The sequence below is a fragment of the Spizellomyces punctatus genome (assembly GCF_000182565.1).
Source record: "Spizellomyces punctatus DAOM BR117 chromosome Unknown supercont1.2, whole genome shotgun sequence".
In the NCBI taxonomy this organism is placed as follows: Eukaryota; Fungi; Chytridiomycota; class Chytridiomycetes; order Spizellomycetales; family Spizellomycetaceae; genus Spizellomyces; species Spizellomyces punctatus.
Window position 1 is genome coordinate 1,249,782 of NW_015971538.1, and position 19,153 is coordinate 1,268,934.

The following is a 19,153-nucleotide window of genomic DNA, read 5'->3' on the forward strand; positions in this document are numbered from 1 at the left end:
TTCCTTTTAAGGAAGAATGATCGAATATGTCGCAGTAACTGCCACAACGTGACTGTACCTCCCGTTATCAGTAGACAAAGGACCTGTGTAGCAGAGAGCCAAATCAGAGCGAGAGCAGCTACTACTTGTCTCCAATTACGCTCTCCAGCCTGTAATCCCGTTGGGCAATAAACAAATGGTCAGCCGTGGCTTCACTTGGAGTCTGGCCAAGAAGTCTAGCATTAAGGGTTTACAATCCTTCAACACTGTTTCGAGGGCTTCAATAAGACGGCGGTCAGAGGAAGGGAAAGTTATGTGCTTTTCTTACTCTTAACGCCACTCGCACTGTTTGTGTCATTTGTCGTTGTCGTTCATCATTATTCCAGCGTGGGTTCAAACATTTCGGCCCGGTGACAACCAGCCCGGATGAAGCTACCAGCTATTCCTAGGCATAATTGCACATTCAATACATCCCGGTTGGTCTAACCTGGTAACTAGTGCCCACGGCCTTCTTCGTTGCAGATGCTGTAAGTCGAGGGAGGATAAAGAACAAGAGTGGGTATTATAGAGAAATGACTGGATACAATGAGAGCAACTGCAGAATGTTTCTCTCATCAGATAGCTGCTGAGAGCAATCAATGATTAATGGCCGCACGGGCAATAGGGGTCTGTCGTTATTGTTTATCTTCATGATGATCACGTGTTTATTCAATTGGCTGCATTTTCGCGACACTAGCGACCGGTCATAGTAACGGGTGGCACAGCAACCATGTTCCAACAGGCTCTTTGCTACCAGCTGGAGATCACTAGCAAATTCAGACCTGTATTTAAGATTGTTACCAGTAGATCCTTTGGCATTCCTCAGTCTGACTGAAGAAAGAACGATGGACGACAAAAAGGGCATAAAAAGAAAAAATGAGGAAGCGGAGACTATAGAGAATGTGGACTCAGCTTCAGGGGAAGAAGACCTCGACCAGGTAGGGGAAACTTTTACTGTATGGCTTTCAGTCTCTGGCTTTGAGCGACAACTTGATATTCAACGGCTCACACTCAGGATACTGTTGACGTTGATTTCGAATTCTTCGATCCCAAACCGATAGATTTTCACGGTCTCAAATCACTTCTCCGCCAAACCTTTTCCAATGACGCTGAGTTGATAAATATATCATCTCTGGCCGACATCATAATATCACAACCCGCCGTCGGTTCTACAGTCAAAGTTGACGACGAGCAGGACCCGTACGCACTCATGACTGTTATCAATCTCGATATGCATAAGGATAAGGACTGCGTGAAGGAAATAAAAGGATGGCTGTTGGATAAATCAAAGAAGAATGATGCCGTGCATGGACGAATGGTGCAGATCGTGGAGAAGGCGGGATTGATCTTTAACGAGCGGTTGATCAACATGCCTCCGCAAATTGTCCCGCCGATGCTGAAGATGTTACTTGAAGAGATGGAATGGGCTGTTGAAGATGTGAGTACCCATTGAGCTTTCAACAGTGGGAGTTGTAAAGTGCTCTGACGACTTGAATGGATGCAGGGTGAACCGTTTCGATTTGAATACTATATATATATCTCCAAGGTCTACAAGGAGATAGAGTCCACATTGGCCGAGGAGGATGGAGTGGTCATTGAAAGTTCAAAGAAGGGAAAGAAGAAAAGGGCAAAGACGGTAGGTTTGAATACACCGTAATTTTTGCCGCCAAGTAAGAGCCTTTGACGTTGTATTGTTGCAGAGCACGGAAACGAGTACCTTCTATTTTCAACCTGAGGATGAAATCATCCAAGAGGTGCGGTCCACGTTTAGTAAAACTACTAAGATGCACATTGACGTTTATCTTCAACAGCACGCCGAGTTTTCATTTGATTTCAAGTTTGCAAAGGAAGCTCAGTCATCCGATTCCCGTCGAGCCTTTCAAGAGTATGGGATCGACCCATTGAGAAGAGTATTTGTCATCAAGGCAGAAAAGATGAAAGCCGTTCTGGAGCAATTCGAGAGCATACTTAGTGCATAGCGACGGAAGGATGTGCTGCTGCAGGTGAATATCCTACAGGATAGTCCACTATTGTACATAGTCAACATGTTTCTAGAGCTGGGTTTCAGTTTTCTGCTGACCCACTATCTATTGACCGGCAAAAAACATGATAATGATGAATCTCGGGGATAGTTTTGCGATGTGGTGGGTTCACAAAATGAATGAATTCGTGACCGGGCATGCGCTCCTTCAACAAGGCTTCCGTTTGATCTTCAGTGAGTTCCTCCAAGGACCACAGTACATAATGTTGGATTTGTCCATGGGGTTTTGTTGCGTATGGGAAGGAGTTTAATCTGAGCACTTTGTCGCGCAGATGTGATGGATCTGATGGGCGTACAGCACAGAGCTTTCCGGTGTTAGCATCAACCTGGGAAATGTAGCCAAGGACTTCAATCTTGAGTTCATCTGTGCGCACTGCGTGTAAGTCACCAAAGACAGGAAGTCGATTGACGAAAGACGATTAAAGACTATACTTCGTACCAGCAACCGTTACAAAAGATTTCAAGGCGGCTTCTCTCCATTTAAAGTATTCGTCAAGCACCTCGGCTGTGCGCGAAAACATTTGCCATTGTCCACTGTCTACCGCAATTCTAATCTAACTATGTCGGTGAATGAGAAGTGGGCCAGTCCGTGGTGCCAGTCCACATAGTGCATACCTCATCCCAAGTCAGTGGTTCTCTTTCAGGAGAGAAAGTAAAGTCCGACATGCTGATTGCTTTTGCTTCCAACTGGCAATCCAATGGGACACGGTCGACGCTCTGAGACAACAGACAAGCGCCTGATTGCGTAATCCGCTGGATCTAATCGTCTTGTGTTGAGGACAGATCTAGCCAGCAATAGGTGGTCTGTGACTGAAGGAACAGTGCTATCCCATACGATCGATTGATGAACAAAAGATCGGTTGCAGCATATGCTAGATTGGACACCGTGAGTTTGGCTTTTTACTGAATAAGTTCAGAATGTGTGCGATATGTTCCTCTTAGTTGATCCTGCTAGGGTGCACAAGCAATCTGGCATTTTCAGCCTAGTTGATAGTGTAGAGGTGATAAGTCGGGAATAGTAAGAAACAGTCTTACTACCTTCGCCTTCCGCTCCATCTTTGGTCTTAATCATGGGTTTGTTCAGGCTACGAGAGATGGACCTGACTTTACGACATTGCCTGTCACATCCCTGTGAAATCTCAACATGCTGCACGGCCCAATCCGTGTATGAAAATCATATAGTGAAGACAGAGAATGTCCAGCTTCCATCCAGCAATGGGGGACAAACCATTTCCGGCACCAACCGAAACTCAAGTAAGCGTTCCTACGGACACAAGTGGTACGCTTGGTACAGAAAATGCAAAATACCATTCACCGCCTCAACAATTCTCCGCGGTACCAGTAGGCATCACAATCACAAATGTGATGGAAAGGTTGATAATGACGTTCCCGAACGTTCGCTAATTCGCACACATGGTGTTAAAGTCTTTGGACTGGACTGTTTCCTGCAGTCTCAACTTGTGACCAAGCCTATGAGAACCACCAGCAACAGGCTAGCCAAAGCAACTCACTAATCTCCTTTCAGAAATGGGGATACCGAGTCGTAGAACCACTGCATTATCCAAGTTTTAAAGGACCATTCAATTCCGAATGGAGCATCGTTAAATGCTCTTCAATAGTCACTTTTAAATGGATGCCACACCAAGTTTCAGACGGCGCGTCAAAAAACTTGAACAAAAACTTTTGAGGTGCGGCGTGGCGGTGCCCGAAAGCTAATGGGGAATCATCGACTTGAGCTCTAGAAGCAGGATCGGAAGGGGCAGGAATCAACGAACTGATACCCTACAAGCAAACCCCACCAAAAGCGCCTTAGTACCTCAAAGTTGTATTTGAGCATTTGTGTAGCTTGAAACGGCAGACGAACACTCGCAGCGTGCAGAGGACTCACAAGACTTGAACGAACCCCGGCGATGGGTCTCTTCAGTCATACAAATCATGCGTCACCACCTTCACAACCGGACGGCAGTCTCTCCCTCCCTTCACCCCTCCCCCCTCCAGCTTCCCTCTACGCCGCCCCGCCCATTCCTGCCGATAGTACTGTAGACACAACCGACCCTCTTGCGATAGCCATATACTACCACGAAGCAAACGTCCTCGAGGTGGCGACATACTATTTCTCCATCGCAGCAGCAAGAGGGCATCCTGTGGGTTTGTTCATGTACGCAATGTCCATGAGACATGGATGGGGCTGTCAAAAGAATGAGCAGGAGGCTGTGAGATTACTTCAAAAGGCCGCGGAGACTGCTGTCATGGATCTCAACATGGGCTTAGGATCGTCCATGAAAGGAACTTTAAAAAAGATTGCGACGACCGAGTTGACTTTAGCCATCTATGAGCTTGCCATGAGCTTCAAGCAAGGATGGGGTGTACAAAAATCCAAAACTACAGCAACATATTACATGACGATTGCCGCGCAGTTGGGGGATGTGGATGCCCAGCAAGAATTGGGGGAATGCTACTTGAGAGGGGAGGGAGTCAAACGAGATAAGAAAATGGCAGCAAAGTGGTTTAGGGAGGCGGAAAAGCAAGGTGCACACATGGTATCCATGCAGTGGATATGGAAGCCAAAGTACGATCCATAACAGTATCTCTGAAGCTGCTTATATTATCTATTCTTTCTGTAAATTGTTACTCTGTATACAATATAAATGTCTGTTCTGATTCGTCACTATCAATGTTTTTCAAAATGCGGATTGTCTGTCCCAGATCCCTCTAGCACAACTCTTCTGGACTATGTGTCGTGCGCATAACCATTTCTGCCACAGAGTCTTCACTCCTGTTTTCTTGTCTCCTCCCTTTTGCATCCTTTACTCCACGGAGCCCAAAATACCTCTTCCATCGTGCACCTTCCCTCTCGCTTTCTTGATCCCCACTAAATTCCGCGACATGGAAATCAATCAGCCGCAACACAATGACTAACAGCCCTGTGCAAACAGCTAGAGGTATGGGACCCCAGAACCAAGCAAGGAGTGGAAAAGAAACATAATAGCACCGCATTCCAACAGTGTAGTAGAAGCACCCTCGATTGAGGATTGCTGCCACATGCGTGGGATTGCTGCGGAGGTAGTTGTACGTTTCGAGTGTCATATCCTCTTCTTTTTCTTTCTTGGCAATGTTTGCTGGCTCTAGGAATGTTGAGAGCTCGTCAGGCGTTATATTGACTGACATTGTAGAAATAGAGTGAGTTGAAAAACAATAGCTATCCCGTCCGGCAAGAAAGCATGCACATACCGTTGCAAACAAGTGCAGCATGATTGAAGAATCTTACACTCTGCATAAAGCAGAAGAAGGCCAACATCATCGCCGCCAAGACCGCCGCAAACCTGTATCCAAACCAGCTGTCAAGGACAAAGCCGAGCGTATATGATACGGGTGATGCAAGCGTCGTCGGCGTCCAGTTCACCGCGAGAGAACCAAGGAGAGCCATACTAGTCGTTATGATAAGAACGGCCGTTGTTGCAAGAAACGAAGACGCCATAACCCAATTTCGAAGACTCTGTACTATAAACCAGAACCATCACTTCATATTATGTGATGCTCGTTAAGGTAATTCACCTTGAAAAACAACGTACCAGCCAAAATCTCGTTCTTGCGGTACATAATAGCAGCGACCCACACTCTCCTCGCCGAACTTGTTAGCCCGTACACTGTTCGACCGGGAGTTCTTTTGACGCACCGGACAAGGTATACATGATAGAGAGTGAGCACAGCGGCAGAGGGAAGGAGGGACGCCAGGTTGGCAACTGCATCAGAGACCATCGTTGTGCTTTGTAAGAAAGGCCAACGTCCTGCGTTAAAGAAAACTACAAGAAGCCCTGACGCAAAGTTGGCCTTGAAGCGCAAAACGCTGCGCAGAAAGCTGCGAGGAACGCGCTTACGTATATAACCCCACAAATATTTGCCTAATTGAGAATTACCCCACAACTTGTATTAAAATCTGTGGCACAGCCATGTACTGAAAATGGGTCATTTCCTACTGGAAGCACCCAGCAGCTGCACTCTCAAACACTTCTTTTACTGCAGGGGGGACCAACATCCCACCCTTGTCGCCAGCATAGAGAACTTGGTGGATCATGTTGGTGGTCATATCGTAAAGCCTACGGATGGAGTAAACCTGGCGTCAAGACGGCGGACACGAATGGAAGAGAGGATGAGACTGACCATGTCTTTTGTTCCTCGTTTAATGAGCCTCCAGCACTTGTCACAGACTTGACGGATTCAAAATGCTTTTGAATGTGAGGTTGAAACGCGTGTAAGGCGGGCAATGGAGTGGTTGCTTGCTATAAACAAAGAATGCACAATAAGCAGCGATGAGATGGATGAGAGCTGATGGATCAATGCGTCATAATCACTTGCGTACATATAGCAGCGCCAATTGGTGTGCGGTGTATTTATGGGCTTGTAGATTAACGTCTGCACGGAGTTGTAGAGCTGTTGTGAGCAATTGAGATAGGGTAGCGAGTGTCTTGAGGTGTGCTGCACGAATATTCAAAGTCAGTATTTGCCTTTACACAGCTATAGTGATTCGACATCTTCTCCATTACCTTGATACCCTGCTCCAAAGAATCCTATTCTGACATCTTCAACGACTTTCTTGGCATTGTCGATCTGGCGTTGCACTTGGGTATTTGGGCGCGGGTGGGTTAGAAGAGTCTCAAGGGTGCTAAAGTGAGTGAGGAGGCGGATGGGCACCGAGTCATGCGAAAGTAGGGGAGAATGAAGCTGCAGCGGGACTTGGTTTTTTTCAGATGATTACTCGCGTCATAGCGACGGATGTTGACTACCTTGGAATGAAGGGTCATAAGGGTGAGGAGTCACTAAAGGTGAGCTTTTGTGGAGCATTCCTGCGTGTTTCTGCACTTCAGAGGATTGAGCGATATTGTTGCAAGTAGGTAGAGAACTTCTGCACGAGAGCTGCAATGGGGCTTACGTAGCGCGCTACGAATCGAATCACGAGATCAAGCGGTGCCAGTGACAGAATCCTTTGACGCAGAACAGAAATCTGCCAGCATCATGAATCCAGCTCACATACAGGCCCACATTCGAGCTCTTTTTCAAGGGATTCTGAACAAAGATACAGTCATTCAACGGCAAACCATTGAGCGGGCGTATTTCCCTGATGCAACCTTACAGAACCCTTATTTGGTGGGTATAGGGTAGGTTTTTTAATGGAGATCGACGTATTGTACTGCTTCATGAGGTTGGCAGAGAGACCTCCTTCTAACCGGATGCTGATTTCCAGGTGCTCAGTAATCGAGACCAGATTATTCGAAGTTATGCAGGACTGTCCAACTCTTGCACGGAGTTATTGGGAATAGTAAAAGATATCGGTACGTTATTGTTGCTTTTCATGTTCTTCGCGTTATCTTTCGCCGCAGATCAGCTAATTATACCCGACAGAGTACAATCCTGACACTCAAATTGTTCGTCTTACCGTGCTCCAAACTATAAAACCGAAAGCACTCGGAGGGGTACTGGCCATAACAACAACCCAAGTTCTTTCCCTCCAGCTCGAATTTTCTGGCGAAAACTCTCTCCAAATTGTTTCACATGATGAACATCATCTTGCGCAAGACATCATCAAGCAAATGCCGCTAATTGGAAAATATTATGAAACGTCTATCCGCACGGCTCTGGGACATCTAACACTCGCCGGAACAAGTGTATTGAATGCCACCGGGATTTTGGATCTATTCCCTGCTGCTGTGCGAGTATCGAGCGATACTGCTAGTGCCATGCGAAAAAAGGCATCAAGAATCACGAATGATATTGCGCTACCGGCGCTGGAAGCCACCGGCGTCACACCATTAGTAAGAGACGCCTTCCAGCTCACTCAGAACGCCATGGGATGGGCTACAGAAAATGCCAGAGGCGCTGCATCGCTGACCAGGTCAACTGCGGTAAAACTGATTGAAGAAGGGAGAGGGGGAGTCGATTGTTATTCCCCGACATGTAAACCTGGGCAAATCTGTTATTCATCAACATGCCCTCGAGGCAAGACGTACCAGATGTTGTCAGTAGATGCGGTGGCGGATATTGTTAAGGGTGTTTACCAGGGTGTGCAGAAGTCAACGACGGGCCTGCTAAAAACCAACTGAATTGAGCAGCATCAAATTTATATCGTATTGGTAGACGTCCGACTTGAATGTGGCATTCTCAATGATTTATTTATATACTCCTTTAATTCAGTTTCCTGATTAAATTGCGAATACATGACATAGAAAAATACGGTACCCTCCTCGACTGATATTCTGCAGCAGCAGAGCCGATCAATCGACGCAAAATATTGGTATTGCGAGGCTATCCTTCCCCAGGACTCGTCACTCCTGACATATATCAAGGACACTTCGACTCAAGCGGTAGAAGTCTCAGACACTGAAAAACAGGCTGACATATATGTAGTATCGTAGCAACATGATATTTAACGTTTGCAGCGGACATCGGTCGTGGTTTGATGGCCTCCCCTTGCCCTACCAAGGAACAAGCCCGAAAGGGGCTGTCCATCCCTTCCAATAATGCTCACTTTGGCGAGTAATTAGAAGATCGCGGGAGGCTTCCCCAATCGCTCATTGAGATGTTAATGTGGCGGTTGTGCACAACATCACTCCGAGGAAAACAAGTGCAATGCCCATCATTGTTGCTGGCAAGGGGTGAAGTTATGTACCCGCAGAGTTCCCGAAACACAGAGACCTCATACCTTTAGACCCAAGCTCTTCCCCAAGAAAGACACCCGCCAGTATGGTAAGCGCTAATGTTAGTGAGTTGGCAATTGGAACAGCGATGGAAAGATCTGTTTTCCAGAAGAAGGGTAGAACATTTTCCGAAATTTCAGAAGCGAAGTACTGTTTGAGACTAACCACTTTCGCCCAAAGTTTTATAATACACAGCCGATCCACTCAGGTTGATAACTAGCGGAATGATATACTTTATGTTGGAGATGTAGTGGTAGTCATTGGACCAGGCCATGGTGAACAACAATGAGGCTGCAAGGATATTACCTGCCATCTTGTTAGCAAATAATAAAGCTCAGCCGTTTGCCGCTTCCACCAAGGGGACTGCTTGTATTGCCGTGTCACATCTTCCAAGCCTTTGCTGCCACGCTTGATAAAAGGATTCGTGAATCCCCAGCAAAGCGCAACGGCAATAAGCCCTAGAATGTTCGCTAACATGACAGAATGTGTGAATACTGCCGCCAGGGGAACATCTGGGTTGCAACAACGGCGGCTTCATACCCAAGTTCATTCCTTGTGGGGATTGGCGAAACGCGGAATGTCGACGACGACGACACCGATCATCCTTGCACACGTGTCTGCTTACATACCCCCCGATCGTGTGGGGGAAGTGTCAGGCAGGAATTTTCCCACGCAACTGCTCGCCATCGTCCAGGCGAGGCTAACAGTCAACTGCAAGCAGGCTTGTCATTTATCTTTTATTCACTTCTTCAGCCGAGTATACTCGCGACTGATCTCGCATCATCTACAGAGCTGTCAAAATAGATGCCCAAGATGTCAAAACAGCGCTCTCGAAATCTCTTTACTAAAGCTATCGCCGCTGCGACCAGTCAAATACCCAACGAGCAGCAACGAAATAGTCATAGGCACAATAACTTTACTTTGGAAAAAAATACATTTCGCTATGACTTGTCGTTGGATCTGGACAACAAAAATGATGGCGCGAAGAGCATGAGTGTAAAAAGCGAGGTGGCCCCTTCTGCAGAGGAAAGGAATGAAGCCGATGAGAACCCTGACAAGGGCTTCGAGGATTCCATCTTTCTTCCATTCGATTTTGACGTCAACAAATGCTACCATAAGTTGGTGTAGGTGTTTGTCTTTATTTGCTTCATATATGTCTTTTTGGTCGCAAACCAGTCTTCCTTCCCAGGCAGATTGCCACTGAAGTTGGAATTATGGTTTCGCACGATTTTGATAGTAACACTTTACGACTTTGCGCAGACGACGTAGAATCGCTCTCTCATGGGTGATGTCAGATATCACATTTCATGGAAACGTAGCATATCTTAACCTGGCTGCTCTTTTATAGTCGCGGACTCATCAACAGCCTTGTTTACAATCCTGAGCGGCCGATCAAAAGCAAAACTGTTCGCAAGTTTGCGAAGGCTGAACGTCCCGGAGAGTGGGGTGAACCAAGGGAGAATAGTGCTCGTCCAGGTTCATACAAAATGCTTGGTAAATATGGCGAGTATTAGACGGCGTTTACAGGGCATCAATTGAAAAAGATACGCACGTAGTCGCAAGGTTTTTGGGAAGGATAAAGGGTTTAAAAGATGTACTGAAAGTACTGCTAGTTTTTAGTTGTTCGCAACACCCTCCAGGCTGCACTAGTACCTTTCATCAAAGAGAGGTCTGTTTATGTCATCACTTTTAGTTCACGTGCTTCTTGATCACGTGCTGCATTCTTTGGAGATTTTGCTGAACTTGAAATCCTCTCCATGTTGCGTACGTTAAACATTGAACAACAAACGTTGGTTTTTCGGCACGCATAACCAGGTGTGTATAGTAACGTGCGCGGGTTGCAGATGCAACGGCATCGGTATAAAGAGCCTTGCACGATGTCTAATGTCAAATGCTGAAACGTTTTCTACTGTTGCGTTTTGTCTGGTCAGTGTCCTCTATCTATCTTTGCTGGCTCTGAGTAGCAGTTGTCCACTATTGTAGCATAGCGTATGTGTAATATTCTCTGTGGTTGAAACCTTGCACAACTCTCACGCCCGTTTCGCCTTAGATCACGCCGTGCCGCCGAGCATGACTGTTCCAAATGACACCTCACTAAGCGGGTTCGATATTGACGAGTTCGTCACTTGTGCCCGCTATGGCGAACTAGATGACCTTAAGGCACTCATTTCATCATACCTTACATCCCAAGGACAAGATCAATCGTCTACAAACCCTGCAACACTCCGCGCCTTATACACATCCGCCCTTCCAAACGGAAACACTGCGTTGCATATGGCTGCCGCTAACGGTGAAATAGAGGTTCTTCAGTACCTGTTGCCGCAGCTGACTGTTGGAGATGTGAACATAGGGAACAGCGATGGGTCAACTGCACTACATTGGGCCGCGTTGAATGGGAAATTGGACTGCGTGGAACTGTTGTTGTCGTGCGGGGCGGATGCAACGATTAAAAACGAACAGGGACGAAGTCCTGTGACTGTGGCGGAGCAACAGGGACATTTGGAGGTCGTTAATGCATTGCTTAAATCGTATGAACCGGATGAAGAGGAGGCCGACGAAAGTACACCACAGGAGGGCAGTGCATCTACAGAACCCGTAGATAGTTAAACTAGGTTCTCATACGCTCAACTTGGTGACACATTGTAAATAGAACATAGCACGAGCGCAATAGGGAATGTAGAAGCACAGCGTGACCGTAAGCCTAGTCTGCTAGGGTCAAGGGTTATATAGAGATCTTAATCAATGATTGCGTTTTATCTTTACTGTGAAAACGTGAAGCACAATGTGCATATATCCTTTGCGTGGGGATCCATCATGCTACGGGCTTAATCCATCATCTATCGCACATAAAGAAGGACCGAAAATACCCATAACATTCTCTATGAGCATCATCCGAAACTTTTGAACCACGAGTCCCAAGGCAATTCGGAAATCGACATTGAACATGATCCGGTGCAAGAGCTCTCTGAACTACCTAAAGTCGCCCGCCCATCAGTTGAGTCGGACTTGATTGCCACGGTATGCGCCAAGTAGCTAATAATCACAGGCTGCGTTAATGTTCAGGCTGAACGCGCATGTGGCAAAGATACCCGCTAAATTTGTAAGTTACCCTTCAAGGTTGTTATCCCAGTACATGTAAGCAGATATCTCGGTGGTTACTTTAGCCTCCCGTATATTATTTGAGCAATGTGATAATATAGATACAAAGGAGGAGTCTGATGTGAATCATGGGCATATGCTACTTCCATTTTGGCTGTCGTCAAAACGATCATCAGGAAGCTAGCCATAATGCGGAGAGACAATCGGTAGGACTTACCATACATCGTGGAGTGTGAAAACCGGCTGCCACTAGAGGTTGACGGCGCTGACGTGAATCATATAATCCACTTCACACGAGCTGGAGATAATAAGACAGTAGGGTCCAGCTCTTCAGCCTCACTCAGGATCTATGTCAAAGGAATCACCACAAGGATCTTTGCACATCCGGTGGATACTGAAACGGCCACGCAATAGTGACAGAAAATCATCAGTACGAAAGTTGGGTCAATGCCAATGACATAAAGGAAACAATTCATTCACGTGGTTTAATGCCTACTTGGGGACGACTACGAATACGAATGCCAAAAACAGGCACGTAAAGAAACGATATATGGATAATACACTCGCACTTCCTGATTCCTCTTTATACACAAAACGCCCCCCATCTTACATTCTCTATGAACAAATAACTACAATGATGACATCTGGATACAGTAATCAGCCCCCAACGCATTTGCTGCTGATTCTACATGCGTTTCTTGTCTGAGAAGGCGGCGATGTTGTCATCTCCCCCTGTCTGCGCTGCGGACAGCATTGGGCCGGAGGGAGGGGCACTGATGTTAGCGGGGTCAATTCCCTCTGGAGCTTCATCTGCAACGTTTTCTCCGGAACTCGTCGCTACAAACCAGAAAAACAAGATGAGAGACCAATCGACCACCCTGTAAAGTAGTGCCTTGCTTACCAATATCCTCATTGCCGCCATTTGCCTTGGGGAGATCAGGGACGGGAGCGGCCGACGCAAAGGTGGCAAGAAGGAGCGCAACGAGAGCGATGAATTTGATTTGCATGCTTGAGAAACTTTGGAAATCTGAGCTCTGGAGAGTTTAGAATGGAGCAAACAGATGGAGGGGAAAAGCCGACAACTGCTCGTTATAAAATACAAGGGTATAAACGCAAGGGTATGAGCGAAAAGCAAGGGTAATTTCAGTAAAACGCTCATCTCCGCCAACTCCGCTAAAGGATGAAGTGTGGTGGCATGGTCACGTTAGATTGGTTGAAGCTTGGATGTCAATTTCCTTCCACCCAACGACTTGCCTTGGTGGTTAATGAGCCAATTAATCTTGGCGGCGGCGACGTTTCATCTATAGGTGTGGCTTTTGATGACCCTGGCTTAGTAAATGCTCAGCAAACGCTTAGTAGTGTCCGATTCTTTCGGACAAGATAGAATCAGCACTGGGCAGGACGCGAGTGATTTCGCTTGGACAGTCCATCTTGACTGATTACGACCCAATGAATAAGGAAAATACAGATTCTGTCGCAGATGCCGAGGGAAATCGTAGGCAGTCCTTGGTATGTGTTCCTCAGAACTTTTCGTATTGGAACGAGACCTTACTTTTGATCAGTTTGCGGGAAAGGGTATCCTAAAAGAGACCGACGCGACATGGCCTCCAACTCGGACAAAGGATCCGCTGCAAAACGACAGACTGAATCAAACGGTCGCATTTGAGTGAGTGCAAAGGAGGTTTATGGGCGGATAGATGGAGATTGACTTTTAGAGCTCGACTGCAGGAAAGAATCAAAGAAGCCACGAAAGTCGTTGGGCAGGCGCGTCTCATTTGCTCCTAAAGCCCATATACGGTGAGTAACCGAAGTGGGGTTACCGATATTCTTGTGGAGAAGAGTGAATATCATGTCGAAGAAGGGGCGAGCGGGGAAGAAATATCTGCGAATGTTCTGCTATGGCGATATGATGAACCGCCAGCACTGAGTAGCTGAAATATTGAATTTTTGACAGTCCTTTCAAAGAAGATTCCGATAAATGGGATGATGTGCTGGGCTCTGGACCGCTCTTTGGAGATGGTGGAATTACCAAGTTTGAAATGCCCGATCTTTCCTCTGTACGCCGAAACAGGTGGGGATATTGGACGGAACAGCTGAGGAGGGCAATGTTGCCATTTGCTGAATCTTGACTCTATAGTGGGATCTTCAACAATATTCGCTTAAGCTTAGGAGCCGACTCACATGAGTAAGCGAGCACGTATCCACTGGTTTGACAATGGCCGCGGTTTTACTGATTGCTTTATAGAGACACAAGCTACGAAGTGGACTTAAAAGGTCCGGCAGACGCGAAGAGTAGTGCTGATGAAACTGACTCAGATATTATGATGGATGACGAGACATGGTCAGAAGACACCATCTCGATTTCGGCTAGCAAATCGGCAGTGGTGCCTGTTCCCCAGAATAGCGGCGATGACGATAGCAGGCGCAGACCGCGCGATAGCATTGCAGCCTTTTTCCAGCATCCCAGACCTCACCACGAGCCTTTGCTCGGGGAAACTCCTGTGGCTCCCCCACCTGGTCTAGTCCTAGACAAACGGCGGATGCCACGTGACAGTATCGCAGCCTTCTTTCAGCACCCGGACGACGAGTCAGAAGCCGAGAATGTTGAGGAGCCGCATGCTGAAAGTGACGATGACATCGAAATGGCCACTGAGGATCCTACTCAAGCCTCGGTGGCGGATCGCATCCTTCCGGACGGTAAGCCCGTAGGATGACGAGAGGAGAAGTTCGGTAGCCAACTTACGCTCTATTTACAGATATTGTTCCTACTGAGGAAGCTGAATGGACGGGTTATCCGGCAGTCCCTGTGGAGGAAACTCGGCTAACGGAAAACGAAAAGATCAAAAGAACGGAAGAAGATATTGCAATCTCCATGGATGTGTCTCTTGGAGAAGGCCGTGTCTCACCACGATCTGTTCCTAAGAAGAAGGAACTTGTCAAGTTTGAAGGGGAGCTTGCCCAAAGTGATCTTCCTGCATCCCAATCGGGGCATGTTGATATCGTGGATCCATTTGAGCAGGCAGAGGGCAATCAAGGTGATATATTCATCTGTAATCCTCATTGAACGAGCGAAACGCTAAAGGTCAAAACGGCCAATGGTAGCCTTTCTACGCTCGGCCGACGACCCTGCACATCCCTCAGTGCTCAACTCTGACCCTGTGGATGACACAATAGCCGGCTTCTTCACCCGCGTGAATTCAAACGATGAAAAAAACAAGGATGGTAGGAGGCCATGGGTTTTCTTCACAGGGGAATAGTTCAAGGGCTACTTACTGATGCCATCAATGCTTGAACCAGTACCTGAAATCTCTTCAAAATCTGTAAACAATAACCGGGTTTTAAATCAGCTGAAGACAATAACGCATCTAGAAGATCGCGACGACACGATTGGCCGGTTTTTCTATCATGACTCGAATACGAACGAAGGTATGGTCAAATCGGTCACGAACATCTTTCTGTAGTGTACGTCTCACAGTATATTCGGATTTTAGGAGGAATGCTGCGTCGTACTCTGGAAGCCGATTCGTCTGATGAGGAATGCCATCAGGATCCAACCGTCGCTATGGATCTCACGGAATGTGCCACGCGGGTTTTAAGCACCCATGTCGATGATACCACTTCAACGACTGGCAGCGTAATGTCAAATACGCCAACTCGAACGGCAACAAAGCGCCGCCGCAGCTCTGTCTCATGTAGGCTGAAGCATGTCCCCCTTTCGTTGCGATGGGAGTGTAAACTAATTCCGACACAATTGCAGCTGTACAGCGCTTGTCGAATTCCAAAAAGGCGGCCAAATCTCCGAGCATTGATGCTATGCCATCGCCGATTCCTACCGCAAGTGGGTTCCGCAAATAGTCCATGTGTGATTCGCGTAGATAACCATACAAATTACTGTGCAGTCACACAGCAATCACCAGGAGCTTCTGAACAATCATCCCTTCTCGAGAAAGATGCCACCTCCCGAGCGGCTCCATCTCCATTCCGCCGATCCAGCTTCGCGTCAGAGTTTGCAGGAGATACATCTTTGGCAGGAATTGAGGATGGTAAGATGATTGCATAAGATTGAAGCTATGGCTTTGACGAACTCTGTTTTTATGGTGCACTAGTTGAGGACGATTTGATGAATGAACATCTCTCCATGCTTGATGACTCTCTTATGGAAGAGGTAAGCCTGACTTTGACAAGTCTTAGGTTGTCCTCGCTGTCCAGGGCTACATTGATCTTGTCACACCCTAATTTTAGGCAGAACCAAATGCGGTGGCCACAGTGAAAGAATTCTTACAAGCGACGGGAATATACTTCCAGGATAATCTGACCACAAGCTTCAGGCGAGAAACGAACGCTTATTTGCGCACATCAGGTGCTTTACTTATTTATTTTATTTATTCTGGTTGCTGACATTAACAATGCTACATCTTAGAGCAACCGACAGATATTGATTATTATAGAGCAGCCTTACTTTGGTCATCGGAGTTGGACACATATGAATTCGTACGTAGACTCAAGGGCAGCTCTGGAATCGGCAGGTCTTACAGAGTTTCTGGACAGGGGTGCAAAGAACTTCAAAAATACATTGAAGATATTCGAGAAGAACTGATACAGATTGAAGAAGATGCTGAAGCAAATGTCCCACCAATTTTCTTTGACGTTGTAGACGGAACATCTGAGGAGCGGGCTCTCATCCAGGTATATGACTTATTTTTATCCTTCTTAAATGAAGTGGTCTTTACAGTTTTGGTTTTCAACCATTATTAGCGTCAACTGAAAGCAACCCGATCTATAACACGAGCTGAAGCTAAAGAAAGTTGGCATGTTTGGCGAGCTAACTTGCTGAATAACCTGTCTGAAGACTTCACCTGCAATTTGGAACGGCTTGAAAAAGTGCGTAGTTTTGTTGCATCTCACATATGTGCGTTGCTGAGAAATGATTTTCCACAATCTATTAGGATGAACGGATCATCCAAAAATTCGCGGATCGTAATGCGGACATGATAACAGAAGGACAAAAGTACAGAAGTCAGAAAATGATTGAGCTGGAAAGTGCTCGCAATCGGTACATGCGGGCACCTTCTTTTTTCCCAGAAGACATGAGACAATTGCTCATCTGTGTGCTAGATTGGCAGAAGAAGAACAAAGCGATAATGATCGGTTGGTTGCACTTAAGCGACGGGAGGCCGAACAACAGTACGTGCATAACGGAGCGACAGATGTTTTTTAAAGTGAAAGACTCACCCTTTACCAGAGCCAGACTCCTCGAGCTGAAAGCGGAAAGCGAGCAATTACGGCTGTTATGTGATCAAGAACAGGCCCGCGAGAGCGAGTTGTTGAGGAAGAAGGATTTGCTATACCAGGTTTGGATACAGTACTGACGCCTCTCATGTTACCGTACTGACTTATATTTTAGGCCATAGAGAATGCTGAAAACATCTGTAAGGAGCTGATGATCTTCGACCCGGAAGAACTTTCGACGCTGCGAAGTGGGTTGCGTCTCTGTGTTTCATTTACTTTCAGACCTGCTCAGTTGCTTCGGGTCTTAGGCGAGTACAAGCTCCTTACGTCCATGTTTCCTTGGACAACGGTTCATATCGCATCAAATAAATACATCCTTGCCTATGATAATGCAATTGAAGTGGCTTTTATTAAAGTCGATGACAACCATTTTGGAGTTGAGCTTTCTGTGTCAGAGCCAAAGGTATAACCCTGTGCTTAACGTGGCAATATATCGGATAGGGCTGACCCCGTTGGGTCGCAGAAACCGTCGATATTGAGCATAGTGCCTGCGTCCATAACCGGGGGCCGTGTTGTTGTAGATGCACTTGGGCACGACAGTGTAGGTTGCTGTTAACACAAGATGTTTCGCCAGTTCCTTACATATTCCATTCCATTTAGGTATGCGGTATATTGAAAAATGCTCAGCAACAGATTGGTATATGTCACGGACCGAAAGATTTTTCCAGGGTAAGTTAGACTGGTGTTAGTATTCGTGTTCGTGCTCGTTGCCCGTGTCCTTTCTTGCATTGATATGAGGTACCACACCCATTAGGTCATTAGTCACACCGCCTACATATGGAATGGCCTGCGAAAGCTGTACCACGACATCGAACTGGCTCGTGACGAATATGACATCACATGTGTTAGACCACCTGCAGAAGAGAAGCGCGCGGGACGCGGGGATCATTTTCTAGGATTACATGTTGTGTGTTTCTGCCATAAGACACATGTTCGATTCGAAGTCACTCTTTGGGTTGCGGGAGATGGCAAAGCGGAGGTGTACCCATCTGGACGTATGGATTGGGACGTGAACATCACTTACGGTGGCGTCAGGTAGGTGATCTTGGTCTCATGGAGCATTGCGAGGACAATTTTTGGAGTAAAGCAATATTTCGACTTCTTTAGCCGGAAGGAGATCGATGATATCCTCTCTGCTATCCCTGCCGCTCCTGGAAGACTGATGCACATTTTGAGAGAATTAGATCGGATGACCAGGACCGTGGCATCGAAATGGCATGTACCCATCTAATACAGTATATAGCAATATTTATGTACATAAGAGTTTCCAGTTGCTCATTGCTCATCATCGCTACTGCTGTCATTGGACTCGCACGTCTCTTCATCTTCGCTATCGTCTTCTTCCGTCCCGCTAGTATCTGCGTCGCTGTTGTCCTCCTCTTCGCTGTCCGATTCTTCTTCTGGAGAATTCTCGGCTTCCTCGCTGCTAGCGGCCTCTAACTGGGCTATACGTTCACGCAGGACAGGTTGATATTCTTTTATTAGAGCGTTCGTTGGATCAACAATGGCCACTTTATGGTATAATTCATGATCAGGGATATTCTACAGGTCTGGCAAGGCCCACCAAGACGTACATTGATTAGCTACCTCCAATGCTTGCACATAGGCCTTTGATGCGACATACGCCATAAACTTGCTAAGCAGTAGTACAATAAGTGATTCTTGCTATTTAGAAATGTACGGGATTAATATTGCTATAATAATGTGTAGATAACACAAAGCCGCTAACTTCTTCATTGGTTCTAATGGACGTAGGGGATATATCTTGTGAGAGCTCCTGTTTAATCGTTCCTGAAGGTGAGGTACGTCCTTCGCGCGTCTTTTGGGGAATAGTGCCAGGAGAGACTGAAGGTCCTTGTCTAACTAGTGGTTGATTCTTCAGAGGTAGGGGAGGTAGTTTGGTGGGTCTGGCGTTGAAGGCAGCCATCATCTTGGGCTTGCTGGCGCGAACCACGGCGGATGATGATTACTTGCTGCTAGCCTAAGCCCCACAGCCTGCTTACATTATAATCCC

At 46.7% G+C, this 19,153-nt stretch overlaps 12 protein-coding genes across 13 annotated transcripts; 6 read left to right on the forward strand and 6 right to left on the reverse strand.

Annotated features, from left to right (window-relative positions):
* The first annotated feature begins 740 nt into the window (after positions 1–740).
* SPPG_01362 (protein-transporting protein BCP1) lies at positions 741–2,222 on the forward strand. Its single transcript, XM_016749683.1, has 5 exons — positions 741–956; positions 1,034–1,456; positions 1,523–1,654; positions 1,719–1,772; positions 1,830–2,222. Exons 1-5 carry the CDS (start codon positions 864–866, stop codon positions 1,995–1,997), a joined length of 870 nt encoding a protein of 289 aa, XP_016611949.1. The 5' UTR covers positions 741–863; the 3' UTR covers positions 1,998–2,222.
* On the reverse strand, positions 2,003–4,055 carry SPPG_01363. 2 transcript variants are annotated; one of them, XM_016749685.1, is made up of 4 exons: positions 3,876–4,055; positions 2,675–3,797; positions 2,499–2,613; positions 2,003–2,423 (listed from the first exon to the last, which is right to left on the reverse strand). In XM_016749685.1, the coding sequence occupies exons 2-4, from the start codon at positions 2,723–2,725 to the stop codon at positions 2,083–2,085; spliced, it is 507 nt and encodes a 168-aa protein (XP_016611951.1). In that variant the 5' UTR covers positions 2,726–3,797; positions 3,876–4,055; the 3' UTR covers positions 2,003–2,082. The 2 variants fall into 2 exon arrangements, with proteins under 2 accessions (XP_016611951.1, XP_016611950.1); XM_016749684.1 differs by having other exon boundaries at positions 2,499–2,617.
* On the forward strand, positions 3,722–4,766 carry SPPG_01364 (uncharacterized protein). The gene has a single exon (XM_016749686.1). It carries the CDS (start codon positions 3,970–3,972, stop codon positions 4,639–4,641), a length of 672 nt encoding a protein of 223 aa, XP_016611952.1. The 5' UTR covers positions 3,722–3,969; the 3' UTR covers positions 4,642–4,766.
* Positions 4,648–5,894, reverse strand: SPPG_01365 (uncharacterized protein). The gene is made up of 3 exons (XM_016749687.1): positions 5,632–5,894; positions 5,291–5,560; positions 4,648–5,220 (listed from the first exon to the last, which is right to left on the reverse strand). Exons 1-3 carry the CDS (start codon positions 5,816–5,818, stop codon positions 4,772–4,774), a joined length of 906 nt encoding a protein of 301 aa, XP_016611953.1. The 5' UTR covers positions 5,819–5,894; the 3' UTR covers positions 4,648–4,771.
* A 63-nt stretch (positions 5,895–5,957) lies between these two features.
* On the reverse strand, positions 5,958–6,963 carry SPPG_01366 (uncharacterized protein). Its single transcript, XM_016749688.1, has 5 exons — positions 6,844–6,963; positions 6,604–6,792; positions 6,420–6,535; positions 6,221–6,339; positions 5,958–6,156 (listed from the first exon to the last, which is right to left on the reverse strand). The coding sequence occupies exons 1-5, from the start codon at positions 6,899–6,901 to the stop codon at positions 6,033–6,035; spliced, it is 606 nt and encodes a 201-aa protein (XP_016611954.1). The 5' UTR covers positions 6,902–6,963; the 3' UTR covers positions 5,958–6,032.
* On the forward strand, positions 6,818–8,314 carry SPPG_01367 (uncharacterized protein). Its single transcript, XM_016749689.1, has 4 exons — positions 6,818–6,882; positions 6,952–7,204; positions 7,302–7,389; positions 7,460–8,314. Exons 2-4 carry the CDS (start codon positions 7,073–7,075, stop codon positions 8,155–8,157), a joined length of 918 nt encoding a protein of 305 aa, XP_016611955.1. The 5' UTR covers positions 6,818–6,882; positions 6,952–7,072; the 3' UTR covers positions 8,158–8,314.
* SPPG_01368 (uncharacterized protein) lies at positions 8,206–9,298 on the reverse strand. The gene is made up of 4 exons (XM_016749690.1): positions 9,058–9,298; positions 8,917–8,983; positions 8,757–8,849; positions 8,206–8,699 (listed from the first exon to the last, which is right to left on the reverse strand). The coding sequence occupies exons 1-4, from the start codon at positions 9,226–9,228 to the stop codon at positions 8,626–8,628; spliced, it is 405 nt and encodes a 134-aa protein (XP_016611956.1). The 5' UTR covers positions 9,229–9,298; the 3' UTR covers positions 8,206–8,625.
* Positions 9,299–9,423: 125 nt separating this feature from the next.
* SPPG_08928 (uncharacterized protein) lies at positions 9,424–10,433 on the forward strand. The gene is made up of 3 exons (XM_016757077.1): positions 9,424–9,875; positions 9,941–10,036; positions 10,100–10,433. The coding sequence occupies exons 1-3, from the start codon at positions 9,556–9,558 to the stop codon at positions 10,263–10,265; spliced, it is 582 nt and encodes a 193-aa protein (XP_016611957.1). The 5' UTR covers positions 9,424–9,555; the 3' UTR covers positions 10,266–10,433.
* An 85-nt stretch (positions 10,434–10,518) lies between these two features.
* SPPG_01369 (uncharacterized protein) lies at positions 10,519–11,525 on the forward strand. Its single transcript, XM_016749691.1, has 3 exons — positions 10,519–10,566; positions 10,683–10,740; positions 10,802–11,525. Exon 3 carries the CDS (start codon positions 10,822–10,824, stop codon positions 11,356–11,358), a length of 537 nt encoding a protein of 178 aa, XP_016611958.1. The 5' UTR covers positions 10,519–10,566; positions 10,683–10,740; positions 10,802–10,821; the 3' UTR covers positions 11,359–11,525.
* A 768-nt stretch (positions 11,526–12,293) lies between these two features.
* On the reverse strand, positions 12,294–13,086 carry SPPG_08929 (uncharacterized protein). The gene is made up of 2 exons (XM_016757078.1): positions 12,752–13,086; positions 12,294–12,687 (listed from the first exon to the last, which is right to left on the reverse strand). Exons 1-2 carry the CDS (start codon positions 13,007–13,009, stop codon positions 12,508–12,510), a joined length of 438 nt encoding a protein of 145 aa, XP_016611959.1. The 5' UTR covers positions 13,010–13,086; the 3' UTR covers positions 12,294–12,507.
* A 191-nt stretch (positions 13,087–13,277) lies between these two features.
* On the forward strand, positions 13,278–18,421 carry SPPG_01370 (uncharacterized protein). The gene is made up of 26 exons (XM_016749692.1): positions 13,278–13,359; positions 13,413–13,516; positions 13,579–13,647; positions 13,805–13,921; positions 13,988–14,035; positions 14,096–14,547; positions 14,607–14,885; positions 14,953–15,072; positions 15,148–15,276; positions 15,342–15,542; positions 15,608–15,688; positions 15,750–15,893; positions 15,957–16,015; positions 16,093–16,210; positions 16,271–16,341; positions 16,399–16,536; positions 16,606–16,731; positions 16,797–16,903; positions 16,966–17,034; positions 17,093–17,201; positions 17,255–17,327; positions 17,388–17,542; positions 17,603–17,680; positions 17,740–17,808; positions 17,894–18,174; positions 18,247–18,421. Exons 1-26 carry the CDS (start codon positions 13,300–13,302, stop codon positions 18,368–18,370), a joined length of 3,381 nt encoding a protein of 1,126 aa, XP_016611960.1. The 5' UTR covers positions 13,278–13,299; the 3' UTR covers positions 18,371–18,421.
* Positions 18,293–19,094, reverse strand: SPPG_01371 (uncharacterized protein). The gene is made up of 3 exons (XM_016749693.1): positions 18,869–19,094; positions 18,714–18,804; positions 18,293–18,650 (listed from the first exon to the last, which is right to left on the reverse strand). The coding sequence occupies exons 1-3, from the start codon at positions 19,067–19,069 to the stop codon at positions 18,415–18,417; spliced, it is 528 nt and encodes a 175-aa protein (XP_016611961.1). The 5' UTR covers positions 19,070–19,094; the 3' UTR covers positions 18,293–18,414.
* Positions 19,095–19,153: the final 59 nt, after the last annotated feature.